The sequence below is a fragment of the Ctenopharyngodon idella genome, chromosome 17 (genome assembly GCF_019924925.1).
Source record: "Ctenopharyngodon idella isolate HZGC_01 chromosome 17, HZGC01, whole genome shotgun sequence".
NCBI lineage: Eukaryota > Metazoa > Chordata > Actinopteri > Cypriniformes > Xenocyprididae > Ctenopharyngodon > Ctenopharyngodon idella.
Window position 1 is genome coordinate 7,626,057 of NC_067236.1, and position 21,116 is coordinate 7,647,172.

At 35.2% G+C, this 21,116-nt stretch overlaps 2 protein-coding genes across 5 annotated transcripts in view; one reads left to right on the top strand and one right to left on the bottom strand.

Annotated features, from left to right (window-relative positions):
- Positions 1-7,410, top strand: part of abhd12 (abhydrolase domain containing 12, lysophospholipase) — a 29,399-nt gene extending 21,989 nt beyond the window's left edge. For all 4 annotated transcript variants that reach the window (XM_051867154.1, XM_051867153.1, XM_051867156.1 and 1 more), the window contains 8 exons: positions 598-643; positions 746-875; positions 1,058-1,095; positions 1,583-1,662; positions 1,758-1,840; positions 2,234-2,312; positions 2,783-2,910; positions 3,832-7,410. In XM_051867154.1, coding sequence (XP_051723114.1) covers positions 598-643; positions 746-875; positions 1,058-1,095; positions 1,583-1,662; positions 1,758-1,840; positions 2,234-2,312; positions 2,783-2,910; positions 3,832-3,865 — 618 coding nt within the window. In that variant the 3' untranslated portion in view covers positions 3,866-7,410. The remainder of the gene's footprint in view (positions 1-597; positions 644-745; positions 876-1,057; positions 1,096-1,582; positions 1,663-1,757; positions 1,841-2,233; positions 2,313-2,782; positions 2,911-3,831) is intronic.
- On the bottom strand, positions 7,106-20,502 carry pygb (phosphorylase, glycogen; brain). Its single transcript, XM_051867151.1, has 20 exons — positions 20,133-20,502; positions 17,984-18,085; positions 17,330-17,408; positions 17,130-17,233; positions 16,526-16,657; positions 15,683-15,794; positions 14,273-14,355; positions 13,650-13,793; positions 13,452-13,544; positions 13,007-13,153; positions 12,771-12,934; positions 12,331-12,445; positions 12,067-12,168; positions 11,718-11,865; positions 10,575-10,633; positions 9,877-10,018; positions 9,461-9,668; positions 9,028-9,162; positions 8,689-8,755; positions 7,106-8,432 (listed from the first exon to the last, which is right to left on the bottom strand). The coding sequence occupies exons 1-20, from the start codon at positions 20,373-20,375 to the stop codon at positions 8,280-8,282; spliced, it is 2,532 nt and encodes an 843-aa protein (XP_051723111.1). The 5' UTR covers positions 20,376-20,502; the 3' UTR covers positions 7,106-8,279.
- Between the last annotated feature and the right edge of the window lie 614 nt (positions 20,503-21,116).

Below are 21,116 nucleotides of genomic sequence, written 5' to 3' on the forward strand. Positions count from 1 at the left end.
TTGGATTTTAAAGGAATAGTTCATCCAAAAAATAAAATTTCCTGGTTATTTACTCACTCCAATGCCATCCAAGATGTATGAACTTCTTCCCTCAGCTGAAGACAAATTAAGGTTTTGGATGAAAATATTCCAGGATAACTTTCATCTAATGCAAGTGAAAGTTGGCCAGTGTAAACCATTTTTGATGGTCCAAAATCCATATTTAGGCAGCTTCAGAGGGCTCCGCACAACCCCAACTGACAAATAAGGGTGTTCTCTAGCAAAACAATCAGTCATTTTTAGAAACAAATGAAAAAATTATATAATTTTTAACTACAAATGCTCACCTCTTTCCAGCTCTGTGAAAGAAAGTCATATACATCTTGGATGGCATTGGAGTGAGTATGTGATCAGGAAATTTTCATTTTTTCTTTTGAAACCATTTATCAGATTTTAAGTATAGTCTGAAAAATCTACAGAGAAGACTGGAAATTTGACTCTGGAAAAGTATGGAATTTTGAAATGGACAATGTGTAGGAACCCTATGTTTTTTTTTTTTTTTTTTGTCCGTTTGTCTATTTGAGTAATGTCAGACATTTTCTCTTCCTGTCTCTGCAGGTTCTTAGTTCATTAGGCTACCATGTAGTCACATTTGATTATAGAGGTATGTTGGGTGTCATTTTTAAAGCATTATCCTATCATGCAAGTCAGAATCCTATTCCCAGTTCCAAATTGAAGAACCATGTGGTTTTGTTTGTTTGTGCAGGTTGGGGTGACTCTGAGGGCAGCCCTTCAGAGAAAGGGATGACGTCAGACGCCCTCTTCCTTTATCAGTGGATAAAGCAGCGGATTGGCCAGAAGCCCCTGTACATCTGGGGTCACTCACTCGGCACAGGGTGAGATGAACTCGCCAGAGCCATCTCTGAGAGCTCTGAGGATGGTGTTCTTTTCTCTAGATGTGGAACTTCTATTTATTGGAATAACATTTTAGCATTCATTTTACATAAAGCAATTGATTTTGTAATTCCCTGTGGCATATTTGAACTGCTGCTGATGCTGTACATTCCTGTTTTTCCAGAGTTGCCACTAACCTAGTGAGACGGCTGTGTGACAGGGGTACGTGATCATTAGTTTGTGTATACTTATGGGCAGGGTTGTTGCAACTGAGGACAAAAAGTAGCCAGCAGCGTAAAACTACAATTTGTGACCAAGCATGAAACTTCAGACTGCCGGTTGCAGCCGGTTGAACCAAGCTCCCCAGAAGAAAAGCCTAACACTCTTGTTGTCCCCATCGAAAATATTGAATGAATTGCATAAGAAATTACACAAGGAATAAATAGTAGTTAATAATAATTATAATTAGATCACATTGATTGCGAGTTTAGGAATATAAGTTCTTTATTTTTTGTCAGTAAGGAATCTGCGAGTGATTTGACGTTTCAGAAATAGACAAGCTTTAATAGGCACTGACTAGATTAAGAGTGAACTCATGTAATTGGCAAACACTTCTAATACTCAAGTCTTCAAGTTACATAAGCCTGTAGTTGAGTCAGTGTTTGAAACATGAAGGAATGATGCAGACTTCCTTCCTCTGTGTTTACAGGAACGCCCCCTGACTCGCTGATTTTAGAGTCGCCCTTTACCAATATCAGAGAGGAAGCCAAGAGCCATCCCTTCTCTATGGTGAGAAATCAAGTTCCTTTTCACTCTCATGGTATCAGCTTTGTGCCACGAATAAAAACGTAACTGACCCTGGACATGTATATTAATTTGAACAGGTTTACAGATATCTACCAGGCTTTGACTGGTTCTTCCTGGATTCTATAACTGCAAACGATATTCGATTTGCCAGTGATGAGAAGTAGGTTCTTCTTGTCTTCGATTTTGTTTGTTTCTCTGTAAGTTTATTTGTGATTGTTTACTCTGTGTCCACCTAGTGAAACTGTCGAGTGTTTACACAGAAATGTGGCCTTACAGCTGTGTTGAGATAATAATCTCAACTCTCTGTTCTGCAGCGTTTCACATGCCGGAGGCTTCATCTTTCTCTCAGAACTTGTTTTAGAAATCGTATTTTCTTAGTATTCAGCCCCATGTCGCTGTTGATTCTTCAGACATAGATGACGTGATCATGTAATTCATTACACAGACCTCCAGTGCAAGTTCCCACAAGACCTATGTCCTGAATCCCTATAAGGCTGTACCTCTTTAAAATTTGGAGTATTTCAAACCCCCAAAATGTCTGTCTGTCTCTTAGTATCAAGCATATATCCTGTCCGGTTCTGATCCTGCATGCAGAAGATGACACGGTCGTACCCTTCCAGCTGGGAAAGAAGGTAAAGCATCAATGTCAGACAATGACCGGATTCATTTAAAACTGTATAGATAGCTCAGACTCTAAATTTGATTGGATGAGCTATGCTTATTATACTTAATAAAACCTGCTTTTTAAAAGCACATAAAAATGTCAAAACGCACAACAAAATTACAATCATAGTGATACTAAAATAACACTGGTTAATAATAATAGTAGTAATAATAATAATATATAGTTATGCACCTATAATAATATATTATGGTAGCTGCTAATACATTTGTTTTAAAGATGGTCTGTTCTGTCATAATAATAATAACAATAATAATTTATTAATATATATTATATATAATCATAATTATTATTATTATTATTATTATTATTATTATTATTATTATTATTATTATTATTACTCACAACAACAGTAATAATATAAAATGGTACCTGCTAATAGATACGTTTTAAGATGCTCTTTTCTCCGTTCATCCACAGCTGTATGATTTGGCTGCTCAGAGTAAGAGTCTGAACGGTCATAAGGTTCAGTTCATCCCGTTCCCCAGCTCTCTGGGATACAGACACAAGTTCATCTACAAGAGCCCACAGCTACCAAATATTCTCAGGTGTGTACGCTTTACAAACTGCTGCCATCTGTAGTTCTCCTCAGTGCTGACAAAACAGTTCAGCCAGCATTCTTTTTTTTTATTCTTTGGGTGCGAATACAAGATATTTTAGGATTGTGCCAGGTGGTGTAATTTTGACATTCTGCTCCAGGTCCCTGACCACCAGCCGTAGCGATAGTAATTCAGACTGAAATCACTGGTCTGTACTGAACCAACAACCCTGTCTGAACACTGAGATCTGGTTTTATTTGAGATGGGGTTGTTGGTAATGATTTTTTAGGGAGACAGACCTTTACATTTCTTTAGTAAACGCTAGAGGCGGGGTTCTTAAAAATTTTGTCAACTGAACTGCTTTGATCAAAATTATTTATCTGAAGAAGCCTGAAATTTTACTCTGTATAGGTCAGAGTAAAGTGGTATTTTAATTTGTTCACTTTTTTTAAAATAATAATTATATATTAAATAGACCTAAATATATTTGGACACTGAGACACCTCTTAAAAAAGACTTTTTCCAAAAACTAACTACCTTTCTCTGACTTTTTTTTTTCAATTACTTTTAAACAACTAGTCCCAAGTTTATGATTTCTGGCCAAATTAGACATATTTGTCTTCTGAACTGTATATCTATGATTTTATAATTGAAAACATTAAAAATGTTTTTTTTTATCTTTAATATGTGACACTGACGTTTGGCGAAAGCATCAGAATCCTTATATATTTTTATAGATTTTTTTGCTAATTTTTATATTTTTATATAAAATATATATATATATATATATATAATATTTAGCATATTTAGTTCAATTCAACATTAGCATTTCTACACATATTGCAAACCCCGGTCAGGAAACCTAGTTTTATTTCTATTCAGTTTGTAGAAAACTAATATATTTTTGTTCTTTTTGTCTCTCTGTCTCAGTGATTTTCTCAGTGCGACGCTTCCTCACATGTAGTCAAGATCATTTCACCTGACTGCCCTCTCTCTCACACTGTCAGTTAAACACACACACACACACACACACACACACACACACACACACACACACACACACACACACACACACACACACACACACACACACACACACACACACAATGTACATGATCTGCACCGTGTACATCATGTGTATATGCGCACACATGAGCATGGATTGAAGATGCACCGGTTCTTTTTGCATTCCTTTGTTAACTCGAAAGCTACGGAGGGAGAGAGTGACAGGACTGGGCGATTTGTTTCACCGTCTCCTGTTGTCATGGTAACAGATCTGAAGGGGCAGCAGGAACACAAAGTATGCAAAATAAAATGCAAATATGCACTGAAATTAATGCTTAAGTCAACGAGCCACTTCAAAGCAAAGAAGTACAGATGAAGTTTTAACGATTGCACTGAGAAGACCACACAAGGATCAAGGTCAAAGGGACGAAGCAGGACAACATGCTATAATGATGTCACCATCAGTGCTTGCTGACTGCGATACACTGTTTTTTTTTGTTTGTTTTGTTTGTTTTTTACGAACATACAGTAACAATCTTAACAATATCATGGACCTGAAATCCACTCAATGTGAACAGCGAGTTGTTTTAGGTTGAACTTGAATTATGTACAATAAAATGTCTTTTTTTTTTTTTTTTTTCTTTCTTCCCATTTAAATAATTTGTCTCCTGAATGATTTAAAGTGCAGATTTTTGTGCTGCCTTGGCATTAAAACTCTGTGTCTTTTTTATGGGATGTATTGTGTTTATGCTGTAGTGTTTGCTTGGTACATATGCAACTCAACTGCAATCAGAACTGAATGAGCTTTTGACACGTCTCCCCCCAAATCTACTATTGTTTCATTATTTTCATGCATTTGGTTGATCTATACTAGTTTGCATGCCTGTTACTGGAAAAAAAAGATTGTTGCACTGTCAAAAGAGAACAGAAAACTGTATGCAAAATCATTTTCTTTTCTTTATGTAGGTTATGTATTTTCTTTGGTCTTTATACTCTCACTTTGCACATTCCAAAAAATAAGTAATTATTTAATATTTTTCTATATTATTATCAGAATACGTTGGATACTCAAATCAAAAACCTTAGTGACAAATCTTGATAACTTTTTTTTTTTTTTATTAATATTACATTAAAATTTGTGCCCTCGCCTTTAATATAGAGCCAAAAAAAACAAAATTGTTTTATATAAATAAGCATCTCACTGATGGTACACTACTGTTCAAAAGTTTGGGGACAGTAAATTTTTTTTTTTCTTTTCCCCCCAAATGTTTTGGAAAAATGTTTCATGTGCACCAAGGCTACATTTATTTGATCAAAAATACAGTAAAAATAGTAATATTGTGAAATATTAAAATTTTAAAATTAATTTTAAAAACAGTTTTATTTTAATCTATTTTAAAAAGTAATTTATACCTGTGATGGCTGAATTTTCAGCATCATTACTCCAGTCTTCAGTGTCACATGATCCTTCAGAAATCATTCTAATATGATTTGCTGTATTTCTTATTATTCTCAATGTTTTAAAACAGTTGCGCTGCTTAATATTTTTGTGGAAACCAAGATTTTTTGATTAATGGCAAGCTAAAACAAACAGCATAATAAATGCTGTAGCTTTTGATCAATTTAATGCTGGTTTGCTGACTTAACTTAAAAAAAAAAAATACTGAACCAAAACTTTTGAACAGTAGTATACATTTTTTTTTTAAATTATGTTTTTCTAACAAGTCCTTTCTGACCCAAACTTCACTTTTAGTGTATCTTCCAAAGTTTTAAAATTGTGTTCTCTAATTTGGCTGAGTATTTGTTGTAGGTTTTAATATTGTGGATGTATAAGTAAATGAGGCAATACTCAAGTCAAGGACTTAGTTGGACACCAAGATCCATGACTCTATGAAATTTTGAGCAATAATGACACATCTATGATTTGCTCTGATGTCTTACGTATATATGATGAATATATTTTATTGACTGCACTGACCATCTGATAATTCTTATCTGCAAATACAAGTAATTCTAACTTTAATACAGGCCCTTTGAAATTGAGATCTGCTGCATTGTTGCTCTGTGTCAGGTTATATTTGTCTAAGACTTTTTTTGGTCTGATAATGATAGCAAGTTCATGTGTGCATGCAAGCTTCAATCGTAGATCTAGACAGCTCTCCTGTCTGAATCGTCTTAAGGCTGTTTGTACACTGTCAACGTTATTCTCAGAAAGAAATCACAATATTTTTCGTTTTCTTCTACCAGTGTGGGCTCATGATGGACTGAAACACTGAAAGAAAAACAACCAAAATCTTTTTGTTTGCAGAGGACGATGTAGAAATGATCAAGTTTTTAGCAAGACCCACCAGGTCCTAGAGAAGTGCAATAATCTTATCTAAAGCTGAAGGACAACCATATGTAAGACCAAAAACAAACTATATATATCTAAACAAAGCCGCTAAAATACTATATTATGTTGTGTTACAATGTAAAAATGGACCACAGTATGTCACAGCTCTGAACAGATTTTATTCTGCCGTCTTTGTTGATGTTGACCAAATTTTGCATATTTGAATTCAACACTTATATTTTAAAATTATTTTTTGTAATGAAAAGAAATACTGCCCAGTTATTTACACAGCAACTGTTACTTTTTGCAGACTATATCATGAGTGGTTTACAATGTTTGTTTTCTTCTAAGCTGCTAAACCTTACTGGACACATGCACAGATGTAAGTACAGTATGTTTGTTTGTAAACAATAAAGGACTGGAAAAGAAATATCGCTTTCTGATATCTAGTATTTTTAAGACTTTTATACTGAATCCCAGGAGGGCATTCATTTTAAGTACCTCACTTTTTTCATGTAGTTGACTACATATAATGTATACACAAACCATAATGGGAGCCATATTACTAGGCAGGGACAAACATCAGATCCAGTTGAACTGGTTGCAGTGCAGGGAAGCACGTATCGGAAACTTGGGGTAGTTTCACTGGATTAACGTGCTAATAGGCTTGTTTGTTTTTTGCTTTTTATATATCAGGTTTAAACGATACCTCAGTCATGTGTTCACTTTCACCACACCTGTTCAAGTCATTCATTACTATACTGAATGATATGAATGACAAGACAACAGCATTCAATCTTTACAACAATGAACAGATTCTCCTTGCAGTTGGAATTGCCTTGTTTAGTTGTTCAAGTCAACAGCATATGGTTTTTATTTATTTTATTATTTGTTAACATGGTAAAATGTCCATACAGTACTTGTGTAAAATACAGCAAGAACTCAAAGCCTCAGTACAAGTGTGAACATTCAACGGTGACATCCAAAAGCATACTTTGAAATGACAGCCTGGAATCTGAAATGCTTGTTAAGTTGAAAAAAAGTCAGAGTTTGCTTAATGGAAAGGGTCAAAGTTCAAGCTACTCTGTCAAACTTAGATACATTAGCACAAAAATATCATCACTTGGTAATACTATGCGAAACAGAGCACAAACTGACATCAGCTTTGACCCTGACAAAAAAAAAAAAAAAAAAAAAAAAATTATATATATATATGTACTATGTAAAGGACACACATGATGGATTCCCATGAGTTTACATTAGCCAGCTGCCATATATCCTCTATTCTCATTGTTTAAGGAAATATTTACATTATTGTTGTTAATATTGCACAGTATGCACACAATGCACCCTTTAACCGGTGTCAGAAAGCTTGAATAAAAATTTGGACACTGAATCACATCACATACTGCTTTACATGTGTTCTGGAGTCATTACATTAATGCTGTTTGCCACTTTTAAAGCTGTTGTTTCTGACTTGTTATATAACATTTTTTGCAAATTATATTTCTCCAGTTGCTGATTTCACTTCCTAACACACTTAGCCAAGGTTCTAGTTCAATTTTACTATTCTCAAATGGTGTTAGTGGTGTCCTTAAAGTGCCATCTCGGTTATAATCAGTCAGAATAGCCTCCCTTAAAAATGATAAGATGAATGCACCAAAACTGAGAATTTACACATGCATAAATACATCTGTAAAGTGAAGCTAGACTAAGCTCTAACTATGAAGCTTCAATAAATTACTCTCAGATGACCAACAAATTGAAATTGCTTAATCAAAACCATGATAACGGAGTATAAGCAAATGAAAGTAAGAGTGATTTTAGATGTACTACAGTGTAAGTGCACATGGAGTAGTTAGGTTTTTTGGTATATAGAGGGTACACTACAGTAATAAAATTTAAAGAGGTTCCACATGGTGTTATGCATAGTGAGAGAAACCTGAATCAGGCAAAGCCAGGCAAGGCACACCAACACACCGGGAAAGGTTGAGGAACTGGCAATCAGACCCAGGGGACAAACTATAATTTTCCCGCTCCCTCATTCACGAGGTTCATTAGGTGGCGGGATCTTGACGTCAGATGGCTCCACTCCCCAGATCTCACGGGCATACTCCGTGATGGTGCGGTCACTGGAGAACTTTCCAGAAGCAGCTATGTTCCTGATGACCTTTTTGGTCCATTCTTTTGGGTTCTGAAGAAAAGAGTGGGGAATTTTTATATATAAATGAAAGGGTCAAATTTGAACAAAGCTTTAAAAAGCTATTACATATTATATATTTTTAAACTGCATTTTTAATTATATATTATAAACTATAATTATAGGTTTAATATAGATAAGAAACAAATATTTCAATGTTCAATTATCAAAAAGCCATTGGACACCCTGGTCTCATTGGAAAACCCATTTTGGCAAACAACTAATGAATATCCAAACCATCTTAACTCACCCTGTAGAGTTCATTAACTTTTTCTTGACTGCTGATATAGGATTCATAGTCTGCAAACACCTTGAACCTGAGAGAGACAACAGAAGAACAACAGAAGTCAGACACTGCTTACAAACGTAAAAATAAATAAATGTGATAATGGGTAATTGTTTCATAAAATGCCCATATATTTTATACACATCAGGATATTATGGAAAATTTTTAAAATGGAAAATAGTATTTTGTGGTAAATACTATATATACACATAAAATTAGATATACCTGTAAGACACCAGAAAATGCAAACTATTAAAAAAAGCAACAGATTATATTCAGACAACTGCACTCTTTTCCACCCACCGGTCATGATTCATGAGCATGTTGACGATGTCTTTGAAGAGTTCAGGCTCTTTGGGGCTGAAGAATCCAGTGCTGATTTGATCCATAACCTGTTTGAGTTCAGGCAGACGCTCGTAGTATTCCCTGGCATTGTACCTAGATTACAAACAGTGTTGTTATTGTAGACTAAAACTATTAATAGTTGTTTTTTGGTCATTGCTAATGTCAATTAAAATATTTTATTTTAGTTCAGCTTTATTTCAAAGATGAATACATACTATAAACAAATGAAGTGCTTATTGTTAATTTATTTTAGATAATGCATTAACTAATGGAACTTTCTAGTAAAATATTACTCTATGTTTTTATGTTTCTATGTTTGACTTTATCAGTCCTCCCATCTATACCTTTGTTCTCTCTCTTATCCATTTTATCTTTGTTCACTCTTTCTCACCCCTTTTTGTCCATGGCCTCCACATCCTCGACCCGCATGCCAAAGATGAACAGGTTTTCCTCTCCAGCTTCTTCTGCCATCTCCACGTTGGCACCATCCATGGTGCCAATGGTCAGAGCACCGTTAAGCATGAACTTCATGTTTCCCGTACCAGAGGCTTCAGTACCTGCTGTGGAGATCTGCTCAGACAGGTCGGCAGCAGGGATCACTGAAGAGTAAAACACATGACACATTCAAATCCCATCATAATCTACAACATCCAAAAAAGAAATTAAAATAAAATAAAAAAATAAAATAACTATGATGCAACTATAGCAATATTCAATCATAAGGCACGTTATCTTGACAAATATCTAATAAATCTGATCTGATATTTTTATGGCTATCCATCAACAGTTGTTAATGTGTTTACTCACCCTTCTCAGCTAATGAGACTCTATAGTTCTCCAGGAAAATGACCTTCAGTTTATCCCCCACCACAGGATCATGGTTGACCACCTCCCCCACTGAGGTGATCAGTTTAATGATCATCTTTGCCATGTGATAGCCTGGTGCTGCCTGCAGGAGGCAGTGCAGGATAAGGAGGGAAAAAAAAAAAAAAAAAAAGAAAAAAAAAAAAAAAAGCTTTTAGCACTTATTTTAGTGGACTCTTAAACAGTGGTTACATTTTTTTGACTTGAAGGCCCCTATATTATTATCAATATATTAGATTATTAAGCACAAGTATTTTACTGATTCCAGAAGCTTCAATAACAGTATGTTTTTTAATAAAACAATAGTTGTTGAGTGCTGGGAGGGTTGGAATATTTAGTTTTACACCTTGATTTTAATTTTAATTAAGCATTTTAATTAAGTTTGATTAATTTAATAATAATGTATCTTAATTTAAATCATTTTAAGTCATCCTGCAGCCCCCCCTAGAAGTAAAAGATCCCCTTTTTGAGGACAACTGCTTTAAAACATGACAATCTAAAAAGTACACAAAAATGCAGTAATGACAGTCATCACATACTAATATTATTCAGAATACCTTAAATTATATATAATTTATATAATAAATTTAAAAAAAAAAAAAAGTACTTATTTCTAATGGAAAGCAACTGAATTCACATACCTTTCCTCCAATCATTACTGTCCTCGGAACAAACTTCTTGTTTGGTTCTTTCTTGATCCCTAGAAAAGTACAGAATGAAATAATTTATTAATCATTTATAAAATCACTCATTAAATCTTTTAAGAAAAATATCCATATTTAACATTATAAAGTAAAATAACTAGCTTCCGCCAGACCGCCTTCCGTATTCAACTTACGAAGAAAGTTATGAAACAAGTTTAAGTTTTTTGTAAGTTGAATACTGAAGGCAGTCTGGCAGAAGCTAGTTGAAAATTACCCTTTTTACTTTATAACATGTTAAATATGGATATTTTTCTTACAGAAACACATTGCTTCGCTTCAGAAGGCCTTTACGGTTACACGTGGTTTGCGGTTGTGAGGCCGGTTGGATGTACTGCTAAAATTCTCTGAAACGCCTTTGGAGGCGGCTTATGGTAGAGAAATGAACATTCAATTCACGGGCAACAGCTCTGGTGGACATTCCTGCAGTCAGCATGTCAATTGCACACTCCCTCAAAACTTGCGACATCTGTGGCATTGTGCTGTGTGATAAAACTGCACATTTTAGAGTGGCCTTTTATTATGGCCAGCCTAAGGCAATAATCATGCTGTCTAATCAGCATCTTGATATACCACACCTGTGAGGTGGATGGATCATCTCAGCAAAGGAGAAGTGCTCACTAACACAGATTTGTGAACAATATTTGAGAGAAATAGGCCTTGTGTACATAGAAAAAGTCTTACATCTTTGAGTTCAGCTCATGAAAAATGGGGGCAAAAACAAAAGTGTTGTGTTTATAATTTTGTTCAGTGTATATTGTGTTCGTCTGAAAGAAGATAGTCATATACACCTAGGATTGCTTGAGAGTGAGTAAATCATTGGGTAATTTTCATTTTAAAATGAACTAGTCCTTTAATATGAGTTATTTTAAAAAGAATGTTCTAATTAATAATGATTAAACTCCAGATAGTCAGCAAAAGAAAACAGCCACTGAAGACAGCTATACATCCAATTGAAATAATAAAAACAATATCAGTAAAAGACAAACCAGTATTAGAAAGTGCTCAGACAGGTGGCAGTGTTCAAGCACTGATCTCCTATCTTGAATACATTCCTGTGTTGTTCTTTGTGTATTTTCTTACTGTTGTATAAAGTGATGACATGAAGGCAGTTGAGCAGTTGTCTCTTGTACTCATGGATTCTTTTGACGTGGATGTCAAAGATGGACTCAGGGTTTATCTTTACTTTGTACTCATCCTCCAGATATGCTGCAAACTTCAGCTTGTTCTCCTAAAAAAAAAAAAAAAAAAAAAAAAAAAAAAAAAACCCAACAACCTTTAAACATGAGGTCAAGAATTCTCTTCTTTTTTGAACATCTTCTGTCATATTAAATTGACAAAGACTTCCGTACATTATAAATACCAAAGATGATTTCTTTTTTTTCCTAATAATAATAATAATAATAATAATAATAATAATTTAAATGTAGACCTGTTTCACTTTAGCCACATCCCGAATGAACATTTCATCATTGATGAAGTCCAAAAGTTTTCTTAGTTGGAACAGATCCGTCAGGAAGTCCTCACCAATTTTCTGAAATGGAAACAAGCACAAGAAACTAAAGGACAGGAAAAAAAAAAACTTGTAGGGAAAGAGTGAGAGCTGGAAAAATAAATAAATAATAAAATAAAAAAATTGAATAAAATAATACACAACTTTATACCAACTGCATCAATAATAAGTTAAGAAGGCTACCTCAGCGATGATGTCAGCCAGGCCAGGGTTGCAGAGCAGCAGCCAGCGACGAGGTGTGATCCCATTTGTCTTGTTCTGAAACTTCTCCGGCTCAATGTCACAAAAGTCCTTAAATCTTAAACCAGTTAAAAAAAAAAAAAAAAAAAAAAATATATATATATATATATATATATATATATATATATATATATATATATATATATATATATATATATATATATATATTAAATTCAAATTTGTGTAAGTTATAATATCAAAAGGAACATAATGTCAATATACAATATTACATATACAAAGACCAAAATAGTATTTAAAAAAAAAAAAAAAAAAAAAAAAAAAACACGCTTCGATGGCTCCCAGAAAATAATTCATTCTGAATGGTTAATTGCATCATTACGCTGTCAAATATTTTTGTATATAGACTGATGCACTCTACTCACACAGTGGTTTTGACAATGTCTGAGTGAATCCGCGCAACTCCATTGACGGCGTGTGACCCGACCACACAAAGGTGAGCCATGTTAATCCTCTTTGGATCGCCCTCCTCGACCAGAGACATCCTGCGCAAACGATCAAGGTCGCCTGGATAGAGCTCAGCAATTCTCTACAAGAGAGAGCCCATCAGACAAACCAGAAATAATCTTGAGATCTTAAGTTAGTTTGTGCGTATCCTCACATCTAGATGTCGGTGGTTGATCTCATAGACGATCTGCAGGTGTCGAGGCAGAAGCTTCTCAAACATGTAGACAGGCCAGCGCTCCAGAGCCTCGGGTAACACCGTGTGGTTTGTGTACGCACACGTCTTTGTGGTGATCTCCCATGCCTACATACACAGGAGCACACTTTAATGCTAATTTTGGAAAGATCTATTCAAAAAAAAAAAAAAAAAAAAAAAAAAAAAGTAATAAAAAAATAATAATAATTCAAGAAATTTCAAAGAAAATTTGATAATAAAGAAAAGTTGGCTGGATGAATGAACAATACTTTTCATTATATTAGCAATACTATGTCTATAACTGTCAACATGACTAGGCAGAAAAATACAAATGCAGAACAAAACAGCTGTGAAGGAAGTACAAGGAATTATCTTAACACATAGTTTGATAGCCTGAACATCACACCTTTTCCCAGTCCAGCCGCTCGATATCCACCAGGATTCTCATGAGTTCAGGAATCGCCAGAGCTGGATGAGTATCATTCAACTGGATCGCCACCTGAGAGAGTTGTTTTGAAACCGTTATACTTTGTGAGAGCAAAGCAAATTTTCTGTCACAAATTTATAAAGAGCAGCCAATTGAATGTATTTAATGTAATATCACCTTTTCAGGGAAAGCCTCAAAAGAAGTGCGCACAGGATCCCTGCAGCCAAACTTTGAAGATTTAAAGCGTCTGATGATGTCCTGAAGAGTAGCAGCCACCACAAAGTACTCCTGCTTTAAACGGAGCTCCTTCCCTTCGAAAAACTAACACATGCACATACAAAGAAATGAATTCGTATTAAATGCATACACACTGACAGCTTTACAAACAGCAAAATAGTCAGTTTTTCCTGACAGAATAACCAAGCATTTACAATAGTAGTGTGAATGAATTATCACACATCACTGTATCATGACACATAGACCCACTGTTGCTCAGAACATACTGAATTAGGCTCACATTGTCATACATCCTCAATGTATTACACATATCAGTGGCACTGTTGCATGAGATAAGAGTCTTCTCTGCTGCAATCTGCTTATGCCAGTCAACTAAAGCATATTTTGCATACCAGCATCTACATAGTCTAAATATACACACATATGATTGTCAATGTGTGTTATTTTTGTAACAAACACATACCACATTCAAATTCTTGCTCCCGTTCTCTCCATGTGTGTACATTCTGTCCATCAGACTCCTCAGCAAGAGATTTATAGCACTGAAAAGTGAGTGTACTTACATTGTCATTGGGATAGAGCACCCGGGATATGTTCTCTGCCAGGTTTCGGTCCAAAACTGCCTGGATGTAATCGCCTACATTAACTATAATTAAGAGAGAGAAAGTATTTAATTATAATCATATTATATTATAAATATATGATACATACATCAATTAAAATCAACGATACAACCGACAGAAAAATGTGTGTGTGTGTGTGTGTGTGTGTAAGCAATAAAGTAAGAGAGGCTGTGCTGTATCATGAATAAGTATCATGACTTATTCATGATACAGCACTAGCCTCAAGTACCTTATTGCTTTTATAAAATGGTTACCACACAATACAAATATTAAAGGCAAAAATATGTACCAATGCAACTTTCATGAAGTAAACTTTCACTAAAAGCCTTCCTTCCGCCAGAAAAAATAAAAATAAAAAAATAGTCCCTGACCGTGAACAGCAACATCAAGTCACATCATTACGCCATTAGACAGTGGCAAAGACTGTCTTTATGAGTGTGTCAGTCAGTAGCGAAGACTTTTACATTGAAAAGACTGAATTGTTGTGAAAACGGAACAAGACGCAATTGACAAATGCTTTGACTAGCGCTGTCAGTCACGGGAAAACCCCTTAACTGTTAAAAGGACAGGATAATACATCAGACATTTAAACAGATTTTTTATTATGAACATATGAATGACCTGAAGAAAAATGCTAAATCTGAATGCAGGTAACAAACTTGCTCACTCGATCTCTTTCTCACAATATTCTTCTATATAATACAGTAAGCTTCAATGAACAACATCAATTGAGAACATACAGTTTACGTTGCTAAGAGTGGTTGCTAAGGGCGTTGTGTAGTGATACACACAACCGTTGAGTGAAGCAGTCATAGCCATGTTTTATCGTGAATAAAACACAGCTATTGACCAGAATGAGACATTGGCTGTACAGCTCAGAGGCCCTACAGTCATGAAGGACCTTCTCAAAAGCAGGCGTATCTATGGGTAACGCTGGCCTGTTGCCAGCTGCTCTCCTGTTTCTGTGCTGCTGATGCATTGCACTGGAGAAGAGGCCTATATTTAGTATTCTACGCAGAAACCATTCTCCCAGGAAACAAGTTCACTTTTATAAAAACTCAACTGAGAAGGTAAGTTTAGATCAAAGTAACTCAATCAAACTAACAGTAATATAAAATATTAGTTTAATGATACTGAAAGCAATAGGAAATTAAGCATGTAATAATCTAAGCTCACACAAAGTTAATCTGGAATTGTCCAAACAAACCAGGACCAAGAGGCTCACTTAGTTTCAGCAATACAGCCAAAAGTAGTACCAAATGAAGAAATGCATGTGTTATACTGGAGCTCAGACTGGTGAGTGTCTGGTCAAACAAATGTGAGCTGATTATGATCATTGTTTGGACTCACATTCTTTCAGGTTGAAATCATTAGGAGCTTTGGCAGACCACAGTCTCATAGTATTCACAGTGTTGTTTTTATAACCAGGCACAGGAGTGTCGTAAGGCATTGCAAGCACCACCTACCAAAGAAAAGAGAGGGGTACAGTAAATATACAGACATGAACTGACAAATTAAGCTGAACTCAAATTAAATAAAAAAAAATATTTAAATTAAACGATAAACATAATTTTGCCATCATCTACAATTTGCTGTTAAAAGAAATATTTTTTATTCAGCAAGGATGCATTAATTTAGTGTTACAAAAGATTTCTATTACAAATAAATGATATTCGTTTTAACTTCCTATTGAAAAAACATGTATCAGTTTCCACAACAATATTAGGCAGCAAAATGGTTTTTAACATTGATAATAATAAATGTTTCTTGAGGTCCAATTCATCATATTAGAACGATATCTGAAGGATCACGTGACACTGAGGACTAGAGTAATGATGCTGAAAATTCAGCTTTGTCATCACAGGAATAATTTTAAAATGTATTAAAATAGAAAACAGTTATTTAATTATAATCATTTTATTATTAAAAAAAAAAACACTTTAATAATAATAATAATAATAATAATAATAATAATAATAATATTTAGTAATAATATTATTAAATATTATTATTTTAAATAATATTTAGTATTAATATTACAGGATGTCCAGGAGAATAATATTATTTTTGTTGTTGTTGTTTTTTTAGCAGTTTTCCCCTGATATCCAATCAGAATAGAATAATTTTAGCATCACAACCTAGTACTAGTACAACCTAGTACAAGTACTAGCTGAGAGATCATCACTGACTGACCTGGGTGTCAACCCACTTTGGTCCCTCATGTGTTTGCTCCACTCGGCCATAGAAATGCACAGGCAGCATGTACTCGGGACGGGCCTTCTCCCAAGGGTTACCATAACGAAGCCAATCGTCAGCTTCCTCAACCTATTTTATATAAAAATAAAAAATTAAAAAATAAAAAAAAAAGAAGATATTTTCATTTCTTGAATTTCACTTCTCTCATCATTTACTCATCCTCAAGTTCTACCAAACCTGTTTGAGTTTTTCCTTCTTCTGAACTCAAAAGGAGATATTTTGAAGAATATGGGTAACCGAACAGTTGATGGACCCCACAGACTTCCATATTCATAGTATTTTCCCCCGCCCCCTACTATGGAAGTCAATGGCCACCATCAACATTCTTTAAAATATCTTCTTCTGTGTTCAACAGAAGAAAGAAACTCATACAGGTTTGGAACAACTTGACGGTGAGTAAATGACAATTTTCAGTTTTGGGTGAACCTTTAAATGCTTTTGATATTTGATCTTTTGTCCTACTAACTAAATAAAAGACATGCAATTGTAAGCATATACGGTAAATTAACATTATCAATCGTATTTTTCAGTTTTGGTTTACCTGCCAGCCATTGGCGATCTTCTGATTGAAGATCCCAAATTCATAACGAATGCCATAACCATACGCCGCCAAACCTAGAGATGCCATTGAGTCCAGGAAACAAGCTGAGAGAGAAAGAAGACATCAAACGTCCAATATGATGTGGTCATGTACTATATTGGAAGGTGTAGGGAGTTTTACACTTTTTTTTTTTTTTGTACCTGCAAGACGACCAAGCCCTCCGTTTCCCAGTCCTGCATCCTCCTCAATCTCCTCCAGTTCTTCCAAATCCAGTCCAAGCTGAAGATCAGTACATGACAGAATGGATCATGTTTAAAACACACGCACACTTGTACATCTATCTTTAAGGACATTCATTGACACAATGCAATCTTTAGCTCCTTCCCCAAACCCTACCCATGTCAACTCAGTGACTAACCTGAACCCTTAACCTAATTATAACCTTTAAAGGGGTCTCAGAAAGTGAGGATCAGCCAAAATGTCATCACTTTACTCTCTTTGCCCTCACTCAGATGATCTAAAAATCAAAATCACATATACACACATATAACACAAATGTTCACATTGGGCAACAATTTAAACTGATTATGCAAACTTCACATAGTTTAATGTTTCAGCAACTTCCGCGTTCTCTTATTTAAACAAGGAAGGGTTTAGATTAACAGTTTTGCAAGCCTGTGGCAACTGGTCTACATCCCCCATGATGTAGCTCTGTGGGTGAGCAGGGGAAAAACAACAGCTGTTTCTAAAGTTTCAGGATGTTTAAGTAATAAAGCTCTGGGCCAGTTCTGCAATTCAGTAACAAATGCTCTACAAATGTATTAAGTTTGCCATGTCATAGTGATGCACTTTACCTGGTAGATGGCCTCATCACAGGTATTCTGCAGCCCAAGATTTATCATGGTGTTCTGTAGAGTTCTGCCCATGTAGAACTCCAGAGACAGATAGTGGACGCGCTGCAACAGAAAACACACACCTAAATCTCACTGCACAAGCACAGAGATAAAATCTCTCTAACATTACAATTAATCAGCATTTAAACTGGAAAAAAAAAAAAAACTAATGGTCAACCAATGTGTTTTTTTCCCCCCCAAAGTGGCTGATTATATTATATTATATTATATTATATTATATTATACTATATTATGTCACCTACGCCAATATACTAATATTTAAATATTTTATAAAAAACATTTGAAAACAGGAAATGTGCACTGCCTACAGACAAAGCTGTTGACAGAGTCTGAGTTAATCAGCCTTGTTAATCAGCCTAAAAAATTTCCAAAGCATATCAGGGGAGTAAAACACTGAGCTCTAAAAACTGACTGTTACAGTTACACTTCAGACTGATCAATAAATGTGTCATACAATCACAAATTAATGACACAGTAACACACTCTCCCTATTTATTATGTTATTATATTAATGTGCTGTTATGTTAATGTGTCATTATTAATTTGCATTTCCTGTCCTGTTTTCAAATATTTGTAAAAAAAAAAAAAAAAATAATAATAATAATAATATACTAGAGAACAGTTTTCTCTAATTTTCTTTACAGTTCAAATACTGGTTAATTGTAATCTTAGGAGAGCAATTTTATTAGACAGTAAAACTGCACATCTTCTAATCAGTGTAAGCTTGTATTGTGACACTTTTTATATGGTCTTCTGCCTACTTGTACTCTGGTCATGTCTCTTCCAGGTTGCTGAAGTACAACATACATAATTTGATATCTTTGGCCTGGGATCAATTTTTCATAAGAGTTCATTCATCATATGTATGCACTAGGAGAATTTACAGCCTGCTGAAGGCCTCAAATCCACACAACATCTGAATACCACAGTAATAAATAAATGCATGCTTCAGTTTAACATGCTGAGATGGTTTAAATAAAGTGACAGTGTTTTACTGTTTTTCCAAGGGTCTGAACTTCAAGTGTAAGGCTTGACAAGTGTGAAGTTCCTGGAAATGATTCACATGTTGATGTGCTCAACCATATAAAGCTATCTGGTAACATTCAGTGATATCTAGACAGGAGGAAAAACAGGCTTTTTTACTGACTCAAATGACTGCTGAAATTAAGCACACATATCTCTGGAAAGCAGTTCAGACCAGAACAGGAACATTCTTGTGCTCGATTTTTAAAATAAATAAATAAAAAGAACAGAATAGGATATCAAATAAATACAAATTAAGATAAATAAATATATAATTAATTAATTCCCAAAAGACCTTAAGTACAGAAAATTACCATGTAATGCTGCTTAAATTCATAAATATGTTAGTTTTCATGTTCATCAACAAACAAGTCACATCAAGCTTCACAGCCACATCAGTGGAGCCACAAAAGACTGGAGGGAAGGAAAAAAAAAAAAAAAAAAAAAAAAGCACTTTCTCATAATTACTCCAAAAAACCATCATGACCTCCCAACTCATTAAGCACCCAGGTAATGGGTGTCTAATAATAGCCACAAGCGATTCTGCACAAGGACCATGTCAGAGGATTTGTGCATTTAGGCCTATTATCTTGCCTGCTTGCTCTAGTTAGCACAGAGAATCAAGTGGTTGCAAAATACTTCATAACTAATGATGACCTAATATGACAAGGATCAGATCACTTTAACAGTTGACCACATGTCAATGGATGGCCAATGCAACGAACACCAAGGTGAGGAAACAAATACAGGCCTTTAACTCTCCCCAGAAAACGACGGAAATGACTGTCAAGGATATATTCACTATGAATATTCACTAAGATTTACAATGCACTACGAATATGATTATGGTTTATGCATTTAATTTTAACTAAATTCACTTGGGTCATACATCCGTGTTCAATTCTGCAGTTATGCAATTATGGAGGCCCAAACTTGCCAAATACATAAACAAATGTACTAATACGTAAATATTAATTCCATATTAAATGCTTTTGTATGTATCCCAGATTCCACTATTGCACAAACATGCCACTTCCTGGCTGCAAGAGGAGGAAGAGATCCGTACCTTCGGGTCTTTCTCATAGTAATACTGCTGAGTGCGGATCCAGCGGCCGACCAGGTGATCCCTCACCGTGTGAGCCAGGGCGAAGTAATAATCCCGCGGGGTAGCCACATTGCGGTCCTTCACTAGGGTGAAGTGAAGATGCCTGTTGAAGCTTTTTTTTATTTCGGCAACATCCCCCAGTCCAGCTATACCACGAACACTGATCTGCTTGCGCTTTTCCTGGTCGGTTAGAGGTTTGGACATGTTGCCAATGCGTTTAAAAAACAAAGAATGAAAGATTGGACCCTTGTTGTGCACAGGTTGGTGCGGTGTGTAAGGACTTTACACGCACTGTTCCGTTTGAGACACACCCCTATGTCAACTGGAGAAGGAGGTGGGCGGGCTTATAGTCTGCCTGTTTATTGGCCAGTGACACTATCGTAATTGCGTTCCTATAGGTTGGGTGAGATGTCAATCATCTATTCATCGCTAACTAGCTACAGGTTTACTAATGTATTCAGACCTTGGATGAATTCTGTCCCCTGAGTTTGAGCCAATTCGCTGTTTTAATGCATAAACATCTGTATTTGGCCAGCAACTATTATATAACATTTTGTAACATTGCCGGCTTCAGTTCTAGTAAAGATGGCTCATGAAAGTCTTGAAGTCATATCCTTGCGTTTCATACGAGCCGAATTTCCATTATTATACAGACTTTTTACTGATTGATACAGTTCCGGATTGATTTAGATCCAGAATTTGTCCGTATATGGAGCCTTCAAGCATCCAATAGAAAACATTTAGAAGAGGGAGGAGTCGGATTTAGAAGTGAAGGTTGAATTCTGCATGTATGTATGTGGGTAAGGTTAGTTGACATGCAGTGACAGCAGCATGACAGACTATACTTGATCTAAAGCTATTTTCAAACGTTTATATAATTATACCTAACTTAACTTAGATGCTATGGACCCCCAGATATGATCATCATAGTGCAAAGCCAAAGGT